The sequence below is a fragment of the Podarcis filfolensis genome (genome assembly GCF_964270895.1).
Source record: "Podarcis filfolensis genome assembly, chromosome: 2".
NCBI classification, from domain to species: Eukaryota; Metazoa; Chordata; class Lepidosauria; order Squamata; family Lacertidae; genus Podarcis; species Podarcis filfolensis.
The window spans coordinates 105,094,139-105,117,200 of record NC_139605.1 but is presented as its reverse complement, the minus strand read 5'-3'; the positions used below and the strand labels follow the sequence as shown (position 1 = coordinate 105,117,200).

General features: G+C 46.6%; 1 protein-coding gene and 1 long non-coding RNA gene across 4 annotated transcripts in view; one reads left to right on the top strand and one right to left on the bottom strand.

The window, feature by feature from the left end:
* LOC310755762 overlaps positions 1 to 23,062 on the bottom strand; it is a 1,619,227-nt gene that overhangs the window by 209,172 nt on the left and 1,386,993 nt on the right. The window lies entirely within an intron of this gene.
* RAB11FIP4 (RAB11 family interacting protein 4) overlaps positions 1 to 23,062 on the top strand; it is a 201,895-nt gene that overhangs the window by 39,731 nt on the left and 139,102 nt on the right. For all 3 annotated transcript variants that reach the window (XM_083598724.1, XM_083598726.1, XM_083598725.1), the window contains exon 2: positions 17,608 to 17,695. In XM_083598724.1, coding sequence (XP_083454850.1) covers positions 17,608 to 17,695 — 88 coding nt within the window. The remainder of the gene's footprint in view (positions 1 to 17,607; positions 17,696 to 23,062) is intronic.

The window sequence follows — 23,062 nt, the reverse complement described above, 5'->3', positions numbered from 1 at the left end:
CGTGATTGCCGAAGAAGAAGTAGAAGAAGAAGAAGACCCTCAAGATGATGTTGTTTGACTCCCACTATCTCCATCCAGCAAGACCATTGGTCAGGGGTGATCAGGTCTGTAATCCAACAGCATTTGGAAGGCATCAAACTGGCATGCTGCTGCAATAGGGCTTAGTTCTGAGATTTAGGACTGCATTTCAGGATACCAAGTGCTTTTTAACACCGTCACTTGCGAGTAGGTCCTCTGTTGGCATATGCCAAATGTGTGCAGCTCCCCAAGTGTGTATCTTCGTGGCAGTGCAGTTTTGTGCTGTAAGAGCTTCAGTCAGACTCCCAACTCTTCAGTCAGTTCACTCCTTTACTGATAAGTCCAAAGGGTGAAGGCAGTTTCACTATACAGTGATACCTCAGGTTAAGAACTTAATTTGTTCTGGAGGTCTGTTCTTAACCTGAAACTATTCTTAACCTGATGTACCACTTTAGCTAATGGGGCCTCCCGCTGCTGCCGCGCCGCCAGAGCACGATTTCTGTTCTCATCCTGAAGCAAAATTCTTAACCCGAGGTACAATTTCTGGGTTAGCGGAGTCTGTAACCTGAAGCATCTGTAACCTGAAGCATCTGTAACCCGAGGTACCACTGTATTCACTATCTACAGCTTCCACTAGATCCTTAGTAGAACGTGAGTTCTTCAAATGCAAAGCAAATGCAACTCTCAGCACAGAATTCAGTATCAATATGACAGAGCTTCCTTGCAACGAAGCAAAGAGGCAATGTACAGCCCCTTCTTGATATACCCAAGAATGACCACACCCTTGGCTGGTTGCCAGGTCACAGTGACCTTCAGACACTAATCACAAGACCTGCAGGTGCAAGATAAATGAAGCACGGGCACCAGATTTTCCTTAAGGGCAATTAGAGGAACCTCAACGTAGTCAAAGCACAGGAGATAAACTGTACTGTGTCACTGCTGTTCCACCACCAGCATTTAGTTGCATTTGGACATTCTATAAATTTGGAGGCAAAAGTGAGTGTATTAATAGCTGAGCTGGTTGGCAGAGCAAAGCCTCAAGTCAAATTGACACAGCACGCTAATTCACTTCCCTTCCTTGAAAGTTGGTGGCATCAACAGTTGTCACTCACGTGTCAGATCCATTTTGTGTCTGGCAATTATCCCTGTCAAAGCTGGTGGTGTTTACTGCCTGCTTCCTTTTGGATGCCCTTCCGATAGCGGTGAGGTGAAGATTAAATGTCCTAGCTGCAGGCTCTGAAAGGTTAAGTGTCTCCTCCTTGAGCTAAGTGGAAGATTGTGCATTTAAGGACGTGTTTCTGTGTCGGTGGCTGTCATCAAGAAGCCGAAAATTTTTCCCTCCTGATTGAGGGTCTTTCTTAGGTCATCCTATCTGGGATTTGTTTTGTGACTGTCTGAGAAGTTGTATTTCTGAGCTGTTTTCATGGAAATGGAGCTACGTGCTTCAGATGAAAGCAAACATGCGGGGCTATCTTGTGGGGCCAGACCTAAAATTGTGGTGGCCACTTGCACAAAAAATAAGAAGGCAAAGAAAAGGGCATACATTGGCCTAAAACCTGCATGTGCTAGTTTATAGCTATAGATGCACATTTAGACAGTGCTATAATGAAAATCAAAATGCAATACAGTGGTAGCTCTGGTTATGTACTTAATTCATTCTGGAGGTCCGTTCTTAACCTGAAACTGTTCTTAACCTGAAGCACCACTTTAGCTAATGGGGCCTCCCACTGCCGCCGTGCTGCCGCCGTGCAATTTTTGTTCTCATCCTGAAGCAAAGTTCTTAACCTGAGGTACTATTTCTGGGTTAGAGGAGTCTGTAACCTGAAGCGTATGTAACCTGAAGTGTATGTAACCTGAGGTACCACTGTACCATCGTACTTTGGATCCCGAACGCCTTGCGAGTCGAATGTTTTGGCTCCTGAACACTGCAAATCTGGAAGTGAGTGTTCCGGTTTGTGAACGTTCTTTGGAATCCGAACGTTCGACGCGATTTCCAATTGGCTGCAGGAACGTCCTGTAGCCAATCGGAAGCCGTGCCTTGGTTTCCAAACATTTTGGACTTCCAGAATGGATTCCATTCAACTTCCGAGATACCACTGTACAGCGGCCAAGTGACCTGGTTGCCTGTTCAGTTAGCTGCCTAGGTGTAAACTTTTTACAGGTAGGTGCAAGACCCTTCCTGATTATGGATCCTTAGGAATGTCCTCTGACAGCCCTTCAAAAAATAGACTGTAAAATAGACTTCCTGGCCAGGTAAAATCGCTGGAGGGGGAATAGCACAGAGCAGGAAGGATGGAAGAGACTCACCCAGGGGACAAGTGTGTTGCTGTGGATTACTGGGAGGGAAAAGCAATGGGGAGGTTGTTGTGGTGCGCGTGCACTGATAGAACCACTCTGGTGCTCTCACCCATGCATCCACACCTTGCCAACCTCCCCACTGCCTTGCCCTCAGGGCCATAGCTAGGGAGTGGCGAGGTGGGCCCCTGCCAGGGACGCAGGTGAGGAGGGCGCAAACTCGGCAAAAAATATGTCCATAAATATGTCTTTAAATAAAAATATTGGTTATTGCCTCATAAGAAAAGGTTTTAAATAGAGGGTGAATTGAATGGGTGGTGGTGGTGGGTTTGGAGGAGAGGCGGAAGGAAGAGCTACCGTATTTTTCACTCTATAGGACGCACCAGACCATAGGATGCACCTTGTTTTAGAGGGGGAGAACAAGAAAAAAAAATCTCCTCTTCTCTGCGCAGCGCCCCTTCAGCGAAGCAGCAGGAGAAACGGAGCCCCTTCCATTTCTCCTCCCGCTTAGCTGAAGGGGCACCTACCCTTCTGTGAAAGGAACCCGAAGCCTCCGGAGCGCAGCGGGAACTCCGGAGCGCAGCTTCGGAGGCTTTCCCTTGCTATCGCTGAAGCCAAGGAGCCTGCATTCGCTCCATAAGACGCACACACATTTCCCCTTAATTTTTGGAGGGGAAAATGTGCGTCTTATAGAGCAAAAAATACGGTAATTTGTCCATTGGGGGGGCGCAATCTGGACAGTTCTGTCAGGGGCTCAAGATCACAAACTACAGCTCTGTTTGCCCTTCATCTTCTTCCTCTCAGTAAGTGACAGTAACATACCTGACAGGAAGCTAGCATGCCTCCCCTCACTGAACAAGCTCCTCACTGCTATTTTTCTCGAAAAAGAGGTGCCCAAACTCAGTATGAACACTTCCCACATTCTCACAGAATGGCAATAGCACCCACCTGAGAGGTGCTGGAACTGAGTTTCTCTGTGAGTTCCCCTTGAGGGAAGAAAAACCCTGAAGCTACTTCTAGTTGAGGGGCTTGGCCTGGGCCCCTCAAGGCACCAAATGCACAAGCGAGGAAGGCCACATTTGAATCCTGGCCCTGACACCCCCCACCTTTGGTGCAGAGCAAGGTGTTTAGCCAAAAATACAGGCAGGCAATGAAGAAATAATCATGTGTGGCCCAAAACCTGAGAGGGGAAGGGGAATATTGCTCTGTCCCTTCTTGACACTCCTGCTTACATCCTCTTGGCTGACAGAGTGCTCTTGACACCCCTTGCTGCTGCTTCTGTTTCATGAACCAAAGAGTTTTCTGCATTTGGTGTTTTCCACCTGCAAAGCAGAGTTTGCTCCCTCCAAAGCTTGGTTTCTCCCCACCCCCTCATGTTGGCACAAAAGAGCTGTGGTATATCACTGCTGCCTATTACAGTGTGCAAATGAACAAGTGATTTAGAGAGAGTTGGGGAGGGGAGCAAATTTCACCTCATATCCTCATCAGAGGCGTTGTTCCAAATTTATTTTCAGCTTTCCTGGTGTTCTGTTCTCTGCAGGGATTCCTCTTTTAAGAAGGAAAAAAAAGGGGCTTAAGTCAAAGCGATGGCCTCGCTGCTCATCCCATTGTGGGGAGGAAGGTGACTCTGCTGGCTGACTCCATAACTGGAGCACACTCATAGAGCTCTCACTCTACATTGAAAGGGTGGTATTAGTAGTAGCTGCTTGCCTTATTCTCGCTGTGCTGCAGCCTTTCAAGTCACAGAATCAGCCATTAAGTTGCAGTCGCCATCTCATACCTGCCAACATTTCTCCAATGAAAATAGAGATGTCCTCTCCGATGAAAATAGGGACGTTCTATTCCATATCCTCCAATATTTCTCCAATGAAAATAGGGATGTCCTAAGGAACAGTGGGACATTCCAGTCCCTGACCTATGGCTATGCTGACTGGGGACTGGAATGTCCCGCTTTTCCTTAGGACATCCCTATTTTCATCGGAGAAATGGAGGGTACCGTAGGACAGAATTCTAAACTGGAAGATGTCTGGTGAATGACTCTTTGAGGCAGGGCCGTCTTAACTGTAGGTATTAGGGATGCGGGGCACCCGGGCACCGGGCTCTCAGAGGCACCAGGCCAGAGTCCAGAGCCTGAGAGTTGGAGTCTGGGGAAGAGCCCGCCCGTCTCTGGCAGGAGTTCGGGTGCAAGCAAGATAGTGAGGTGCTGAGGTGGCTGGCTCCAACCTCCTGTGCACCTGGGATTGGGGTAGGGCCATGGAGAGGCACGCCCAGAGCGTGCTGCCCTCCCGGCGAGGTGAGCCTAGCGCCGCAGCCTCAAGCTCCTCTGTGCCCTGCTCCGCCCTGCCTGCGCACCTCAACAGCCAACCCAGAGCATGCTGCCCCCCCAAAAAAGGTTGACAACTCTGGACAACCTGGGGAGAGCGCCGGGCGGATTTTTGCACCCCAGCGCCACGTATGCTTAAGACAGCCCTGCTTTGAGGTTAGTTTTATATTCATGGCATTTTTTAAATAAAGCAATTTTAAAGCTTGATTTGGAGCCAAAGAACAGTATAAAAATAAGCAAACATTTGCTGTGTTAAAGCATTCCAACAAATCAAAGAGTACCCCTCCCCCCTACGTATCTCATCTTGTAAAAGTATCTCGGGCATAACTGGAGTCAAGGGAAGAGTTTCAGTCTTGTAGATTCTAAGTAAAGATTGCAAAGATACAATATATTTCAATACAAATTAGATAGGCACACACATCCAGCAACCGCAGGCCTGTTTTTCCAGTCTAGCTGAATTTTGTTACCGTCTTTGGCATTCTCAGCAACGTGTGCTCTCTGCACCAAGAGGGATACTCTAATCAAATTTAAGATGCCATTGCTCTGCAGTGGATCTTATAAATCATGCAAGAATCTTTCAAACTCCATCCTGGGGAGAATTCTATGTGTTTGATTTCATGCTACAGAGAAAATTCCAGCTAGGTGCAAGCAAACTATATGTGCAAAATCCTCTCCTAAGAAATGCTAATGGAACCGCCCAAGGGATAGTTTGACCTTCTTAGCTGTGATATTTGTCTGACTTCCTTCCACCTGCTAAAACTATGAGGAGCATGGTTCATAGATGCCTCCAGAGTGGGAAGGTGTAAAACAGACAGTGAGAAAAGACACAAGGGTCAAAAAAGAGAGAGAAAGGGACCAATAGCCAAGATTCGTGCAGTGAAATAAACATTAGATGCATGGGAGACTTATAACATCCAAAAAGTGAAAAAATGTAAACGCCCTCAGTCCAGTATACCTGAAGGAGCGTCTCTACCCCCATCGTTCAGCCTGGACACTGGACAATGTTGCCCCCATCATTCAAAAGAGGGGGAAAGAAGGTCCAGGTTACTACTGACCACTCAGCTTGATGCCGATACCAGAAGAGGTCCTAGAACAGGTCAGTTTGTGAGCCCTTAGGAAAGGATGTTGTGATTACTAAGACCCAGCATGGGCTTCCCAAAAACAATTTGTGCCAGATAAATCTCATTTCTTTTTTGATAGAGTTACAAGCATGGTGGATCAGGGGAACGCTGTGGATGTAGTGTATCTTGATTTCAGTAAGGCTTTTGACAAGTCCCCCATGATATTCTTGTGATTTGGATATGTGTGTGTGTGTGTGTGTGTGTGTGTGTGTGTGTGGAGAGAGAGAAGAGAGAGAGAGAGAGAGAGAGAGAGAGAGAGAAATTTCCACAACACACATACTCTTTCTCTGCATGCAGAAAGTTCCAGGTTCAAATTCCCAGCATCAGGTAGGCTTGGAAAAGACCCTTATCTGAAGTCCTGCAGTCACAACTTGAGAATGTAAACAGGAGGGAACTTGATGGATCAATGAGATGATCACAATAGGGCAGCTTGCTATGTTCCCTGTGTGGCTGAGGAGCCCACCAAGAGGATAGATATATGAATGTGATGGTCTTCCCATCTTTGTCTCCACCACCTGGTATTCAGACTTATACTGTCATCCATGCATGTCTCTAATTCTTTAGAAGCCATCCCAGTGGCTACATGGCTGTGAATTCTACCAGTTATTACACGCCATGCGATGGAGTACATCCTTTCATTGCTCCTAAGTCCCCTGTCAATCAGCTTCACTGGGCGACCTTGAATTCTAGTATTATACCCCGTCCCCCTCTGTGTCATGGCATCTTCTCCACCCACATCCCTCTGGTCTCTCAGGGAAACTTTTCAACTGCTGATCTTAAAATGCACCACCCACAAGCCAAGGCGAGATTTATTTTATTCTGCTTTCACATTTTGGAAGAGGCACAGCAATTACCCCAGAGGAGGCTTCTGAAGGCATTATTTATTGATGTGCATCTCTTCTTACTGGGTTCCCTAATCCATTTATTTCATCCCCACAGAGCCAGTTCTGCTGTTCAGCAATGTTTGGAAGGTCACAGTGTGTTCACACTTGATGCAGAGCCCTAAAATGAGAGACAACAGCTCCAGCTCTTGGGTTCAGAGTGTCTCTCTGTCCCTTCCTGCTGGATCCTGTCCACAGCTCCATTTCCTAACCCATCAGAGAGGCCTGCTATTACTTGCAATTTACTGCTAAACGGACTCGGTCCTGTATACAATGGTACCTCGGGTTACATACGCTTCAGGTTACATACGCTTCAGGTTACAGACTCCGCTAACCCAGAAATAGTACCTCGGGTTAAGAATTTTGCTTCAGGATGAGAACAGAAATTGTGCTCCAGCAGCACGGCAGCAGCGGGAGGCCCCATTAGCTAAAGTGGTGCTTCAGGTTAAGAACAGTTTCAGGTTAAGAACGGACCTCTGGAATGAATTAAGTACTTAACCCGAGGTACCACTGTACCTGAAGGAGCGTCACCACCTGCATTATTCAGCCCGGACACTGAGATCCAGCTCCAAGGGCCTTCTGGCGGTTCCCTCATTGCAAGAAGTGAGGTTACAGGGAACCAGACAGAGGGCCTTCTCGGTAGTGGCGCCCACCCTGTGGAATGCCCTCCCTTCAGATGTGAAGGAAATAAGCAGCTATCCTATCTTTAAAAGACATCTGAAGGCAGCCCTGTTCAGGGAACTTTTTAATATTTAATGCTGTATTGTTTTTAACACTCTATTGCGAGCCGCCCAGAGTGGCTGGGGAAACTCAGCCAGATGGGTGGGGTATAAATAATGAATTATTATTATTATAAGATCCATTCACATTAGCACCCTTGATGTATATTTCTTTTTTCATCTCCCTTCCAAAATCTTTTGTATTGATTTAAGAATCTTTCGACTTCAGTGGGGAGCTCCTCCTCTGACTCCCCCACAACCCTCTTTGATGAGCCGTCCATGTAATTCTGTTTTTTAACTGCTCCCCAAAGGCACTGCGAGGTTCTCTTTTGGCCTTTGACTTGTCGTCTGCTTCTTCATCTTCAGATCTACGCAAAATCAATTACAGGCCTCCTGCTGGCTTGTTAACAAAATCTACCACTCTCTGCTATTAATTGAACGGAGAGGAAAGGCGCCATCGGGAAGCCTAGCCACACTGATGCCTCTCAATAGCTGTCCCTTAAAACCTCGGCTAGCCTCAAGACTGCAGCGGTATGTGGGATGATGCAGAGAAATGCACCCCCCCATTCCAACCCCCAGCCAAAAGCAGGTTGAGCTGAGGCTAACCAAAGCATATTGTTCCCTTCTTCAGACACAGCTGAAGATCACAATAAATTATCTTCTCCTTGCATGCCTCGCTGTCAGCCTTTGATCAGTGACCCGTGATAGTTCTGCTGCATCAGTTATAACTTTGTTTCGCTTTGATATTCGAAGGATCTGAGTGTTGAGCTGGGCAGTCCTTGCTTCAACTCTCGCCCTAGCTGCCAAACTTACTGGGTGGTCTCCACTACCCCCAATCAGTGGTGGGGGTACCACAGGGGCAGTTGCCCCAGGTGCAAAATTGTTAGGGAGTGCAAAATTTCAATATCCATTGCTGCGTCAATACAGCTGTGACCAAAGAATTGCTTGCAATTTTCTCCCTGCATTTTCTCAAATCCAAACTCCTCCTCCACCTCCTCCTCCTCTTCTTCTTCTCCTCTCTCTCTCTCTCTCTCTCTGTGTGTGTGTTATCTTGTTCCCGCCTCCTCTATAGGTTTGCCATATGTATACATGAAGGTCTGAAGGGGGCAGTAATGAGTCACTCATTGTGTCAGGCTGTGGCTGTGGCTTCATCTTAGGCCACTCTGATAGGCAGCCGCTCTCTAAGGACTTAGAACATGGATGGGGAACTTGGGAGGTCCTTCAGATGTTCTTGGCACTTCAACTCCCATCAGCCCCAGCTAGCATGGCTCAGGGATGATGGGAGTCATAAGCCAGTGTTTCCCAAACTTGGGTCTCCAGCAGTTTTTGGACTACAACTCCCATCATCCCTAGCTAGCAAGACCCAATGGTCAAGGAAGATGGGAATTGTAGTCCAAAAGCAGCTGGAGACCCAAGTTTGGGCAATACTGCCTTAGGCAGAGATCTTCCACGATCTTGCTACCTGAAATCCTTTTAAGTGGAGGTGCCAAGATTATTCACGCAAAGTCCTTTTTTTATAATAATTTTTATTAACAGGCCAATCAAGTCACATTATTTCCAAATCACATTAGTTCCAAATTATACAGCCAAATTTTTAAATTTTGTTGGGGGTACCCATACTTCAAGCTCCAAACAGGGATCCAAGCATCACTTATGCTGCTGCTTTAATTAAACAGTTCTATCCAGTTCTGTCCAGATAGTCTCTTTATTACTTTCTTCATCTTCTTGTTGTTATCATATAAACCTTTCTTTGCGATCTCTGATAATCTTCACAAGCAGGTTGGAAACAAACATCTTCTGCGTGGGTTTTACACTCTCCAAGAATCATATCACTTAGGAACAGACGCCAGTCCACACTTCCATAAAAAATTTATCCTCGGCCTGTCCTTTGGTTCTCCAGGCTTGCCAAGTATATCAGAATATCAGGAGGGCTCTGCCAGGTTTAGATCGCATTCCAGTCATGATTCACATTCCAATGATCCTGGTCCTCCTCCCCCCATCTTTCTTAGGCAAGCCTGTCTTAGCGAGACGCCATTTAAAACTGCGTCATAAAACTTTCCTCCGTTCTCCTTTGTTTACCAATTATCTCTTTGATCTATAATTCACTCCACACAGCTCTTGAATTCCTGCTTGTGCTTAATAAAATGCCACGAACTTCTTTCTGGGGTGGAGGGTTATTAATACTCACATAAGGCAAAGAAAAGAAAAGTTTTTCCTCCACCCCCCCTTCCATTTCACTGCAAACGTACCAGTCTCTTGATGGTGGTTCATCACTTGATTTATTTGTCCCATCCGTCGCTCCGGTCACAGAGATCCATTAATCAGCAGTCTTATCTCCCGAATTTCGCCTGATGTATGTGCTTTAGCTTCTTCCCAATTATATGTTTCCAATTATATTTCCGAGCTAAAGCGAACCCGGGCGCTGATTGGAGACGGCGTCAGGAAGAGCCGACTTCACCGAGGGGTTGTGCCAAGTGACCGGCACCCCCTTCTTTCGAATCTGGGGGTGCATTGTGGCCACCGCTGGCAAGGCAGTCCCCCCATCTCCTTGGGGGGGGGGGTGGGAAGGCTGCATACTTCCCATAGCAGCCTCTTAATTACCTTGTGTGGGTCGGAGAGATGTTATTGTCGGCCATCTTCCAATGCGCCACCTGGTGGCCCCCCTATTCACGCAAAGTCCTGATTGGATGTGGAAATCCCCCAAACACAGAATAGATGGAGAAAGTTTCCAGTGTCTTAATATATGTGAAAAGTCTGCTTTTTGTTGTTGATTTTCCTAGTGCCAGAAGCTTGAGAAGGCTGCTTGCTTGCTGGCAGCTGCTTCTTACTGCTTGTTGAAGTACATTATATATCTTAGGGAACAAAAGGAGTTCTGTGTCGTGAATCCTGATTACTCAAGTGATGTTCTTAACCTTTTACAGGACCATAAATAATACTGGTAGCCCCATAGCCTTTCGCTATTACAGAGGCGTCTAATTAATTGAGCGGGGAAAAGAAGGCAAAGCTGTGATTTCTTTCCAAAACAGAGAGAAAGGATGGGTGACGCCGCTGACTCCAAACAGATAATGAAATTATGGATTCACTTCTACTGCCGTGTTGTTGTTGAGTGTTTTGTGACCTGCGTCGTTTGAGTTCTAGAAAAGTGAGGTGTGAATGTGTTCTGTAACTCAGCAAATGGCATAATATTGGCAGGCACTCAATACAGAGAGAGTAACATGGATTCTACTTGTGCCATTCCTTCTAAATGGGGTTTCCCACAGGCCACTGTGGGGTTGGCCACTGTGAGATCAGGGTGCTAGGCTAGATGTACCACTGGCCTGATCCTCCAGTCTCTCCTCATGCTCCTATGGTTATGCAGCCAAACTGTTACGTTCCCAAGGCAAACATTCATTCATTCATTTGATCGATTGATTTTTTGTTTGTTTGATTTTTAAAATTAAATTTCTGTTTTACATTTTAGAATGTTCACTTAAGCAATCTTAAAATATCAATGACTTCCCTTCCTCTCTTTCTATGGTTCATTCTGCACAACATAAATCCCTGCATATTTTATATAAACTAAACCATTCAGTATTCCATTATTACATCCACCCAAACTTAACGTACACTGTTGAATTTATCTTAATGCTTCCCACATTTTCAGATAAACACAATTTTCCTCCATATATTCAATAAACATTTTCCAATCTTCTTTAAATGTATGTTCTTCTTGTTCTCTTATTCTATATGTTAGGTCCGCAAGTGTTATAAGTGTTATTAGAATCCTGCTGATGTTTGCATCTGCTTACAGTGGTCTCCTAAATAAATTATAAACTTTTCCCATTCTTCCTTGAAATTTTTGTCTTCTCGGTTCCTGAGCTTTCCAGTCTGTTTTGTCATTTTGGCATAATCTAACAGCTTAGTTTGCCATTCCTCTCTGGTAGGGATTCTTTTTTCTTTCCATGCTAGTAGCATCCGTGCGGCTGTTGTTGTGTACATAAAAAGTCTTTTCTCCTTCTTTGGAATGTTGGTACCTACAATTCCTAATTAAAAAAGCTTCTGGTTATTTTAAACATTTTTTTTCCAATTCATTGTACATCATTTCCCAGAAAGCTTTTATTGCCTTACACGACCACTACATATGATATAAAAGTTACCTTCTTTATCTTTACATTTCCAGCAGGTATTTGTACTTGTTTTATACATTTTTGCTAACTTAAAGGTAAAGGGACCCCTGACCATTAGGTCCAATCGTGACCGACTCTGGGGTTGTGGCGCTCATCTCGCTTTATTGGCTGAGGGAGCCGGCGTACAGCTTCCGGGTCATGTGGCCAGCAAGACTAAGCCGCTTCTGGCGAACCAGAGCAGCACACGGAAACGCCGTTTACCTTCCTGCCAGAGTGGTACCTATTTATCTACTTGCACTTTGACGTGCTTTCGAACTGCTAGGTTGGCAGGAGCAGGGACCAAGCAATGGGAGCTCACCCTGTTGTGGGGATCTGAACCACCGACCTTCTGATTGGCAAGTCCTAGGCTCTGTGGTTTAACCCACAGCACCCTCCGTGTCCCTAGGAGTAAAATACCACCGGTACATCATTCCCCACTTCCCTTTTCCTAAACCCAGTTTCTTTTCCTCCTCTTGAATAAGCAGTCTGCCTAGTATTTCAAATTAGTTTGGGTTGGCTGTCACACATCAGCAAGTGTTGCTTTGGGTGCCACCAGCCTCCTCTTTTATGAGGGACACCCCCCCAAAAAAAAACTTCTTCCAGCTACTTGCCAGAAGCACACCGTCACATACATTCAACACTGGGAGGAGGAAAAGCAGAAGGAAACCCCGTGGAGGAGTGGGGGGCAAGCTCCAGTGGGGAAGCCTTTTGAAATCTATGACACAGCCAATATGTGCTCTGAAAGCAAACCCTGCAGGCACAAGAATAAGCTGTCAGGGGGGCGACAGCCCAGAAGGCTGGTGGCCTAACAGGAAGCTGGGGTGGGGGCTGGAATTTGCTGCTGAGGCCAAAATTGGGTTGTCAAGCCCAGAGCTGGAGCTTCTGCTTGTAACTTGAAACCAGCCGAATGTTTGGGACTACAACTCCCATCAGCTCCAGTCAGCTCAGACTGATGCGCATCATCAGGGCCGGATTTAGGTTTGATGAGGCCCTAAGCTACTGAAGGTAATGGAGCCCTTTATATGTCCAGCTGTCCTTTGTCAACAACAAATTGCCGCTGTTTTTTTGTGTTGAATATATGCTATATGGTAATTTATGGACCTAAAAGCTATTTTTCACATAACAAAATATGTATTTATCAAAGTAATTGTTGAACTGAAATACAATTAAGAAGTATGTTAATAGTGAAATACAATTAAGAAGTATATTAATAGTGAAATGATTATTAAGCTCTAACTGAAAATGATTTTTTACTCATAACAAAGTTAATAATGCAAACACATTTGCGTTTGGCAATAACAAAAGTTCCTTTAGAAACACAATTTGCTAACACTCATAATCTAGTCTCTAGAAACTTGCTATAACATGAAATAAGAATAGGCGTAAATATATGGTGCAAACTACTAATAATTATAAAGAGCAGAATGTAGGCCCCCTATGTATAGAAATGAGCAAACCAGTGATATTTTAGGGAGCAGGCTAGCCCATTGCTTACATCATAGGAGCCTACACAACACAAAACACTGTTGCTGTATGTAGGTTTTATTTTGCTTCTTTTTTATCTTATATTTTGGAAATGTACATCCAGTTTCTTTTTCTTTATTTTTTGGGGGGGCCCCAAGAGAGTGGGGCCCTAAGCTATAGCTTGTTTAGCTTATCCGTAAATCCGGTACTGGGCATCGTAGTCGGAAACATCTGGAGGGTCCCAGGTTGATGAAGATAGCTTTAAGCAGCAGTGCAGATAGATAATTTTATACACCAGACTTAATGGCCCAATAGGGGAGTCCTGGAAGACTATTGGTGTGATAGACACAAAGCTCTCTCTCTCTCTCTCTCTCTCTCTCTCTCTCTCTCTCTCTCTCTCTCTGCCTGTATATGTTCAGGCAGGTGAAAAATGGGAGCAGTATCGCAGGCAGGGGACCTGGTGAACTGAAGTTCTGTAGAAGAGAGATCAAAGTCAGCCAGCTTGGGCTCCCCTCCAGGTTTGAGTGGAACTAGTTTGAGCATAAATCTGAAGGGACGTGCTGCTCTTGGTGCTCACTTTGCTGCTGTTTCCTGCACATGGGAGATTTACTGCTTTTGTTGCAGCACAAGCATGTCTATAATTCACTAACATAAGCCGTCTGAACATTGGAAAACTAGGACACCAAGAAAGTTTGTCTCCATTCATTCTTATGCTTTTTATTTTATTTTTTAAAAAAAGTTTTTATTTTTTTTAAAAAAGGATCTGGGTCGCTGGTACAGAATGCTTGCACTTGGTGCATGACCTGACAAATTCCTTTAAACCGACAGCTGTCCATGGTGCTGAATTGGGATTGTGTTCTGCTGTAAGACTAATGACCATAAATTTCACACACAGAGGCACATGCTGTGTCACATTCACATTCTTTTTCTTCTTCTTTTTTAAAGTTTTTTTAATTAAAGATTTTCTTGTTTTACAGAAGTAAGTGTAATGTATCTCATATTTTTTCCATGTAACATTTTTACAAATCCGTTTCATTTGTTGAGACATTAGGGGGAGGGGGAAAAGGGGGGGGAAGGAAGGGGTGGAGGGAGGGGAGATGGGTGGGGGTGGGGTCGGGTGGTGATGTTTCTGTTATGCTTAATGTATGTAGGGTTTGGGGTCAGCGTTGCTTGTGCTGTTCACTTGTGTTCCTTTGGTGGTGAGAGAGGTTGGGGTTGGCCTAGGGTGTGGTTGTTTGTTTGTGATTGGCTGTGGTGATCTTTGTTTTTGTGTGTGAGTGGGTGTTTTGGATCAGGTTAGCCATATTGATTTGTATGCTGTTGGTGGATTATTGTCGTTGTCTTGTTGCTGTGTCACATTCTGAAGGAATATGAGCTAAATATTAGTGTTATGTTTGGGTTGTCAGGGAATGGTCTGAAGACGAGGACTGGGGAATGCATTCTGTGGCAGGCCAGCTTCTCTCCGATGGAGAGCTGGAGGGGGAACAGTTGCCCCCCTTGTCCACAACATGTTCAGAAGCAGAGAGAGAGTCAGAAGCTGTAGGGAGGAGTTACCCAGTTTCAAGATAATGACAAGGGAACCAGAAGGGAGGGCGCAGCTAGCCAAGATGTCACTTGAGAGTGGGGGTGACTTTCTCCCTCCACGGACTCGGAGGTCCGAATGTATCAGAGAGCAAAGGAGTCAGAGGGAGGGAGAAACTTCCCCTTGGCGCCTAAAATGCTGCGGAAGTCAGAAGGAGGATTTAGAGTAGCCAACTGCCCTTCGTGCGGTGAGCTGTGTATTTGTGCTTGCAACATGATGCTGTAATAAAAGGACTATAAATATATCAACTTTCATTCATTCTTATCTGTGAAGTTGCTGAAGGGTTTGCACTGACTGCTGTTCACGTTTGCTGCCAAATGCAAGCTCTCCTGCAAGGGAGCTTTTTTGGGGGGGGGTGTCACATAAAATGCAACCTTGTCTGTGCCAAACGACACTAATTATCCCTCCCTCCCCATTGGACATTGCACTGGTCTGATCCAGGAAAGCATTGCTCATCTCTTGCCTCTGGCACTATTTGTATCTAACAGCATAATTGCTACACACTGCTGCAGTGTGTGTCTTACTCGGCCGTGTATCTAGATGATCATAACTGCCTCCCATCAAATGCTCAACGCGCCTGCCGCAGGGATGGAAAACATCCCATTTCTTCGATATTTTTGTGATTCATTTGCTGAAGGGGTTTACCGTAAAGTCGTCAGGAAGGGCATCATGCCCAGTGACCGTACCAGACTTGTGCAGTATCTCCATCCCCTGTCCAGATTAAGACTCCGGGAAAATGAATGTGCAAAGCACTCCTCCTCATTGCTTTATCTGAGGGCTGGTGTTTTTTTAAAAAAAGCTTGTGGTGGTTTTGCTCACATTTTTAAAACTGGAAAACTGAGAATCTAGGTCATGTCTGTATTCAGCGGCTGCCTGTGCCTTAAGCTTGGCTTCTTGCTCTGTGGTGAAATGTTCATGCCCACGTTTCTTCCTTTCAGAACCTCGGGGGTGGGAGGCAGTCCCATGCCATCCCAACTTGTAATGTTTTCATTACTATTTTCAGCTGAGGATCCCTGTTTCCAGTAGAAATCTCCCACTGGCCCTCCTTTACGCACTGTGGGCCTTTCAGGAATGACACAGGGCCTAGACCAGCAGTTGCGTGGCGATTCCCGCCTCCCCCCAATTGGAATAAATAAAGACACAGGACACCATTGGTTAAGGTTAATGGGCAAAAACTGGCCACAACTTTATTGGTTACAGGTAAGAGGACCAATGCCTAAAGCCAATACCACTATCAGACTATCCGGCTTCAGCCTGTTAGCATGAAAACCGGAAAGGGTTAACACCAGCAGGGGGATCCCTGGGGTGCACATCACTAGGAACTCCCCCAGGGGTCACCGCTCGGGGGCGTGCTTTAGGCCCTGGCCTCCATAGGTTTCGGACGAGGCAACGCCCCCCGGAATCCTTTACCGGATTACCCTTAAATATTTGGGGGAGGTGATGGCGCTCCCCCCCAACACATCTACATAATAATACCCCTACCAATGACTAACCGCCATAACCAAGAGATGTTGTGACGATTTGCTACGAGGTAGGCGAAAAACCAAATGGCCAGTGCCAATTCGCCAAGTGGAAAAAATTCCTACCAGGCCCCTTAACGGCGACTAACCAAAGTCCATAGCAAGGTCAGAAGAAAACCTAAAGGATGGGTGGGTAGGTGGGAGGGTGGGAAACCGAATCCGATGCGAGGGCGAAAAGGGGAGATCCCGGGGCCACGCCAGCCTTAAATGACCCAGGCCACGCCCCCGGAGCCAGCTGATTGGCTGGCTCCGGGGCTGACACGGCCCGAGGATTCCCCTGTTCGCCCTCCTTATGTCGGAAGTGGCTTTCTCAACCTGTGGGTCCCCAGATGTTGTTGGACTACAACTCCCATCATCCCTGAGCTCTGACCTTGCTAGCTAGGGGTGATGGGAGTTGTAGTTCAACAACATCTGGGGACCCACAGGTTGAGAAAGGCTGGCCCCATCCCCAAAAGAAGCTTCACAGCAAGGCTATATGGTCCAGTATCTGCAGGTGGAGATGTTTGTTCACAGGACTTGCGGCCCCTTCTCAACATTATCGTCATGCTGTTAACTTGCACCTTTTCAGCCCGAGGGCTGCGTTCTCTCTCGAGGAATGTTTCCTGGGTGGTGACCAAGGCAAAAGTGGGGCAAAGCAATGAATGTAAATTTTACCTTTATAAAGGTAACGACTGTTGCATCAGGAGAGGCAGACCAGGTCTTCTCCCAATGTGACATTCGCACGCAGCATCTCCTGTTGCTGCACAGCCCAGGGCGTCTTCCTGCCAGGTCTCCTCTGCCCCCTCAAGATTGGCCTAGGACCCTCGTACGTACGGGACCGCCTCTCCCGGTATGCCCCACAGAGGACATTAAGGTCTATAAATAGCAACACCCCAGAGGTCCCGGGCCTTAAGGAAGTCAGATTAGCCTCAACCAGAGCCAGGGCTTTATCAACACTGGCTCTGGCCTGGTGGAACTCTCTGTCTCATGAGACCATGAGATTTCTTTCCGCAGGGCCCGTAAGACAGAGTTGTTCCTCCTGGCCTTTGGCTTAGAATCAATTTGATTCCCTTCCCCTCTTTCTTAGGCCAGCATGACTAAGCCGCTTCTGGCGAACCAGAGCAGCGCACGGAAACGCTGTTTACCTTCCCGCCAGAGCAGTACCTATTTATCTACTTGCACTTTGAGGTGCTTTCAAACTGCTAGGTTGGCAGGAGCAGGGACCGAGCAATGGGAGCTCACCCCGTCACGGGGATTCAAACTGCCGACCTTCTGATTGGCAAGTCCTAGGCTCTGTGGTTTAACCCACAGTGCCACCCGCGTCCCAACCTGGAGGTAGGCTGTCTGAATTGTGCATTGCTTTGTAATGATTTGTTGGGTCTCTGAACCGTAATAAACATTGATTGATTGAAAATGTTTTGAATTTGCATTCTGTTCCCTCTGGACTCCTCCATTTCAGGTGAGACCAAGACAAGAGTTGAATCATCCTTAGGATGTGTTAAGCTGTTGTAAGTGTTGCATATTCTCTAATACTTTCTTTATTTTCTTTATTTGTTTTAGGTGGAAAAATTTGCCAAATACTTGGATCCTAACGATCTAGGCAAGATCAACTTCAAAGATTTCTGTCACGGAGTGTTTGCCATCAAAGGTAGGCATCATGGTCATTCTTTGCCTCCCATAAATCTGCCCCAGGTGGTTGAGAGAAGCCCAGGAACAGATTTGAGGGGTAAGAGGGAGGAGGGGAAGTTCTGCTGCACGAGCGGAAAACCTTGCAAAAATGGTACAACTTTGCTCAATGCAACCCTGTGTGCCCACAGCATAAACTGCAAAAAAAAAAAATTGTCTGTTTGGCAGAGCGTTCCCTTAACTTCAGAATCGATGGTGCAGCTGCTCAGTTTCTACCCAGTGGAAAACGCCTCCCCTGATTGCAAAGTTGTTAGTGTCCAAAACCAATTGAGGGCAACTGGGTAATCTGAGAACGGCTGCGTGAGTGTGTTTATTGGTGGCGACTTTGCATTTTACAACTTTGAGTAACAATTATGAGATAAACGCTGGGATCTGGCAAGCTAGGAATGGGTTCCCAAACCTCATTGAGAGCCAGTGTGGTGTAGTGGTTAAGAGCGGTAGTCTCGTAATCTGGGGAACCGGGTTCGCGTCTCCGCTCCTCCACATGCAGCTGCTGGGTGACCTTGGGCCAGTCACACTTCTTTGAAGTCTCTCAGCCCCACTCACCTCACAGAGTGTTTGTTGTGGGGGAGGAAGGGAAAGGAGAATGTTAGCCGCTTTGAGACTCCTGAAGGGGAGTGAAAGGCAGGATATCAAATCCAAACTCTTCTTCTCTTCTTCTTCTTCATTGCTGGATCATGTCTGCGGGCCTTAAGAGGAGCTAAAATGACTTGCAGAGAAAAGAAAACAAGTTACTCTGTTGGATGCACCCCTGCTACTCAGCGGAAGGCCTGAGCAGTATGGATTTGCCCCTCTCAATCCCAACGAAGAACATCTCTGCGATTTCTTGTTGCAGCTGATGTTATGGCTGGCAGGCAGCCACAGGGCCCGAGCAGCATCACCATTCTCTAGAAAACACTGCCAAACTTCAACTGGGCCAAAACTGCACCAATTGTCTTGTTTGTTTGTGGGCACAGGTTCTATCTCACCAACACACACACACACACACACACACACACACACACACACACACTGCTGCCTCCTCCCATTGCTTTGTCCCAGCTCCTGTGAGCCTAGCAGTTCAAAAGCACACCAGTGCAAGTAGATAAATAGATACCACTGCAGTGGGAAGGTAAACGGCATTTCCGTGCGCTCTGGTTTCCGTCATGGTGTCAGAAGCAGTTTAGTCCTGCTGGTCACATGCCCCGGAAAGCTGTCTGCGGACAAACACTGGCTCCCTCAGCCTGAAAGCAAGATGAGCACTGCAACCCCATAGCCACCTTTGACTGGACTTAACCATCCAGGGGTCCTTTACCTTTTATATTACACCTAGAGGCTGTAACCTTCATGGCTTCACCACCTGTCGAGTAATTTGTCCTTGCTTTGATTCCTGTCTAGCCTGCTGAAGAGTTCTGGAGAGCTCGGAAGCTTGCATGCAATTTTGTGATATTTTGGTTGCCAAAAGTTTCAAAGAAGGGCTGGAGCTCAGCAATAAAGAATCCACTTTATATGCAGGTTCAGCCCCCAACATCTCAGGTTTGAGAAGCACCACGCCAGCCAATACCACAAGATCACGAGGCAGACGGACCAATGGTCTTGAGCTGGTGTTACATAGCTTCCTACTGGTCCGATTAAGGATTTTGGAATTGCATTTCCTGTGTCTTTCCTTTCTCAGTTTAAATGAATGAGGACCTCCCCCTAGCGGCCGTGTTTAGAAGTCCCCTCTCTAGGTCCCTCCAAGTGAAATACAAAGAACTGTCTTCCTTTCTGTTATGATTTGATGCATTTTTGACCACAAATACAGGTCAGTTGTATCCATTTGTTTATTTACCTATTCCACACAATCTCACGCAAAATGAAATATGGTAAACTTATACAAAAAAACACACAAAATCAAGAAAACTAAAGCAAGGACAGTGATCCAATACTTTTTTTTAGATCCCACCAAGGGCCCATTACTACTACTACTACTACTACTACTATTATTATTAAATTAAATTTGTATGCTGCTCTTCATAACATAAAAATACAGGATAAAAACAGGATTAGAAACACAAAATACATAAGAACAACTTTAAAAACCTCAAACCAATAACACACATCCACCCGTTCCCACACGGTGTGGTGTGTATCTTGTTGGGTTACAAAAAAACTATTCCTCAGCTTGGAGGATTTTTTAATTTTATTTTTTTTTAAAGTAAAAAAAAAAAGACAAAGATGTTTCTGGTACAAGGAATGACATTGAGCCCTGACTGCAGTTGCTTCAAGAAAGATGGCTACAGCACAGGTTATGCCAATGCCAAAATCCAACCCCCCATTCTGGAGTGTTCCGCTCTGCCCCCAACTCCTTGCAAGGACTCTTTTCCCGTGGGCTCCGCAAGCCCAGAGTTAGCAGTGCCTACGGGGAGGTAGGTGAGGTGGAGTGTGGGCTTGGCGGGGCTGCAGGCCTCCAGTTTTGCCTTCCAAGAAGCATCCACTACGCCATGGGCTGGGGAGTTCCGAGTCGCCTCTGACTTTTGGGGGGCTGCTGCTGCCAGCCAGCCAGTCAGCCAGAGCTCTGTGCCCACCCATGTGTCAGGGATTGGACTGAAGAGGAATGGTGGGGGCCGCCTCCCCCTTCTCCTGAACCTTCCTGAGAACAGGAGGGCAGTATAGATTTAGAACAGCGGTTTGCAGAAGGGCATATTTCAGAGGCTGCAGAGGGGAGAAGCTGGGAAATATTGGAATAGCAGGAAGAAGAAGCACCAGGGGAGAGATAGCTGACAAACTCAGTGTCCTTGGAAAGCATTCCTGACCCCCCTTCTAAGACCAGAGAGGCATTGAGGGTATTAGAACAAAAAGCTCAGTGGCAGAAAGCTCAGATCAACCGGCACAGAAGTGATGTTGAATAAGGGAGACGTAGGCGGGTGTGACTTGACTTGGAGCAATGCCATCATTGAATAGAGACTACATTCTCTCTCTCTGTCTGTCTGTCTCTGTCTCTCTCTCTCTCTCTCTCTGAATACTGAATAAATTATGTGGTAAGGAATCTTTGTATTTATCTGCTTTTTTTGGCTGCCACCAGGGGAAGGATAGGATTCCCCGAAGCTTTGGCATAACGGAAGGCTGCTGAAAGGCAGCCGGGCTGCTGGTAAGGGCAAGCAGGGCAGGAGTGCCAACTCCAATGGCTGACTCAGTTTCTGCCCCCTGGCTCACACGATATCGGGGTGTCACGCGCACGGCGTCATGGCTTCCCACAATGCCATGCACAGACCCCCTCAATCCCATTAAGAAGATGGTGCCTCTGCTACAGGAGAAGTCCAGGCTAACTGCATAAGAAATGTGCACTGGATCAAAATCGGGTGTGTGTGTGTGTGTGCTCAGGTTACATATACAATGGCACCTCGGGTTACAGATACTTCAGGTTACAGACTCCGCTAACCCAGAAATAGTACCTCAGGTTAAGAACTTTGCTTCAGGATGAGAACAGAATTCGCACGGTGGCCTCGCAGCGGCAGGGGGAGGCCCCATTAGCTAAAGTGGTACCTCAGGTTAAGAACAGTTTCAGGTTAAGAACGGACCTCCGGAATGAATCAAGTTCTTAACCAGAGGTACCACTGTAAGCCTGCAGTGCACTGCAATTCTCTGCTAGCAATGAAACTCACCAGGTGACATGGGGCCAGTTTCCTCTGAGTACAGCTTTGACCCCGGAAGCGAAGCAGGGCAGAAACAAATGGCTTAAAAGCAGCAGTGTTGATTTACCCGTTGCATTTACACCCTGCTGTTTCTCCAAGGAAGGGACGCGGGTGGCGCTGTGGGTTAAGCCACAGAGCCTAGGGCTTGCCGATCAGAAGGTCGGCGGTTCGAATCCCTGCAACGGGGTGAGCTCCCGTTGCTCGGTCCCTGCTCCTGCCAACCTACCAGTTCGAAAGCACGTCAAAGTGCAAGTAGATAAATAGGTACTGCTCCGGCGGGAAGGTAAACGGCGTTTCTGTGCGCTGCTCTGGTTCGCCAGCAGCGGCTTAGTCATGCTGGCCACATGACCCGGAAGCTGTACGCTGGCTCCCTCAGCAAATAAAACGAGATGAGCACTGCAACCCCAGAGTCGGCCACGACTGGACCTAATGGTTAGGGGTCCCTTTACCTTTACCCTTCCTCCAAGGAGGTCAAAGTAGAGTACAAACTTCTCCCACGTTCCATTTCACCCCTGTGAGGTAGGTCAGGCAAAGAGATGGCGACTGGCCCCAAGGGCTCCCAGTGAGAGTTATGGCCAAGTGGGGATTTGAACCCAGGGCCTCCCAGGTTCTGGTCCCACCGTGCTGGCAAGAGAAGGGAGTATTTCATTCTCCTGCCCTGCGTGCAACTTTTTCATGCACAAAGCAAAACACCCCTGCTGTTCCCTGCTTGGCACATGTGTGGATAAAATATCCATGACTTCCACCCAGGCCGAGTTTGGCCTTTGGATATGTTTTCTCTCCCCACCCCTCAAAAAAATGCAGGAATTGGCCCTTAGGCATTGAACAAAGAGTGCTGGTGCTGAATGGCAAATGCCTGCTCACCTGTGGGTGGAAAAGCAAATTAATAATGAACTTGGCCTCCGTTTGTTGTTACATCCTAGCAAAGTCTCAAACAATTACACACCCTGAAGAAAACAGTCCCAGTCAACTGTGTAATTGGCTTTCTGTAACACTGCCTTCTGGAAAGTGAAATTACAGGAGCCATCGTACTTTTCAATATTGGGACATCTAAAAGCATCCTGGGCCAGAAACCTGGAATCATAGAATTGTAGAGTTGGACCACAATCACAATATAATCCAACCCAAACAGCCCTACTAGAAAAATTAACCAATAAACTGAAACTGACACGGGGAAAAACAGAAGAAGACGCCTTTACCCCGGTATGGCTCCCCTTTATCACGTACACAGCCCAACAAGACAATGACAATAATCCACCAACAGCATATAAATCAATATGGCTAACCTGATCCAAAACACCCACCCACCCCACTCACACACGAAAACAAAGATCACCACAGCCAACCACAAACAAACAACCACACCCTAGGCCAACCCCAACCTCTCTCACCACCAAAGGAACACAAGTGAACAGCACAAGCAACGCTGACACCAAACCCTACATACATTAAGCATAACAGAAACATCGCCACCCGACCCCACCCCCACCCATCTTCCCTCCCTCCACCCCTTCCTTCCCCCCCTTTTTCCCCCTCCCCCTAATGTCTCAACAAATGAAACGGAATTGTAAAAATGTTACATGGAAAAAATATGAGAGACATTACACTTACTTCTGTAAAACAAGAAAATCTTTAATAATAATAATAATAATAATAATAACCAATATAATTCAACC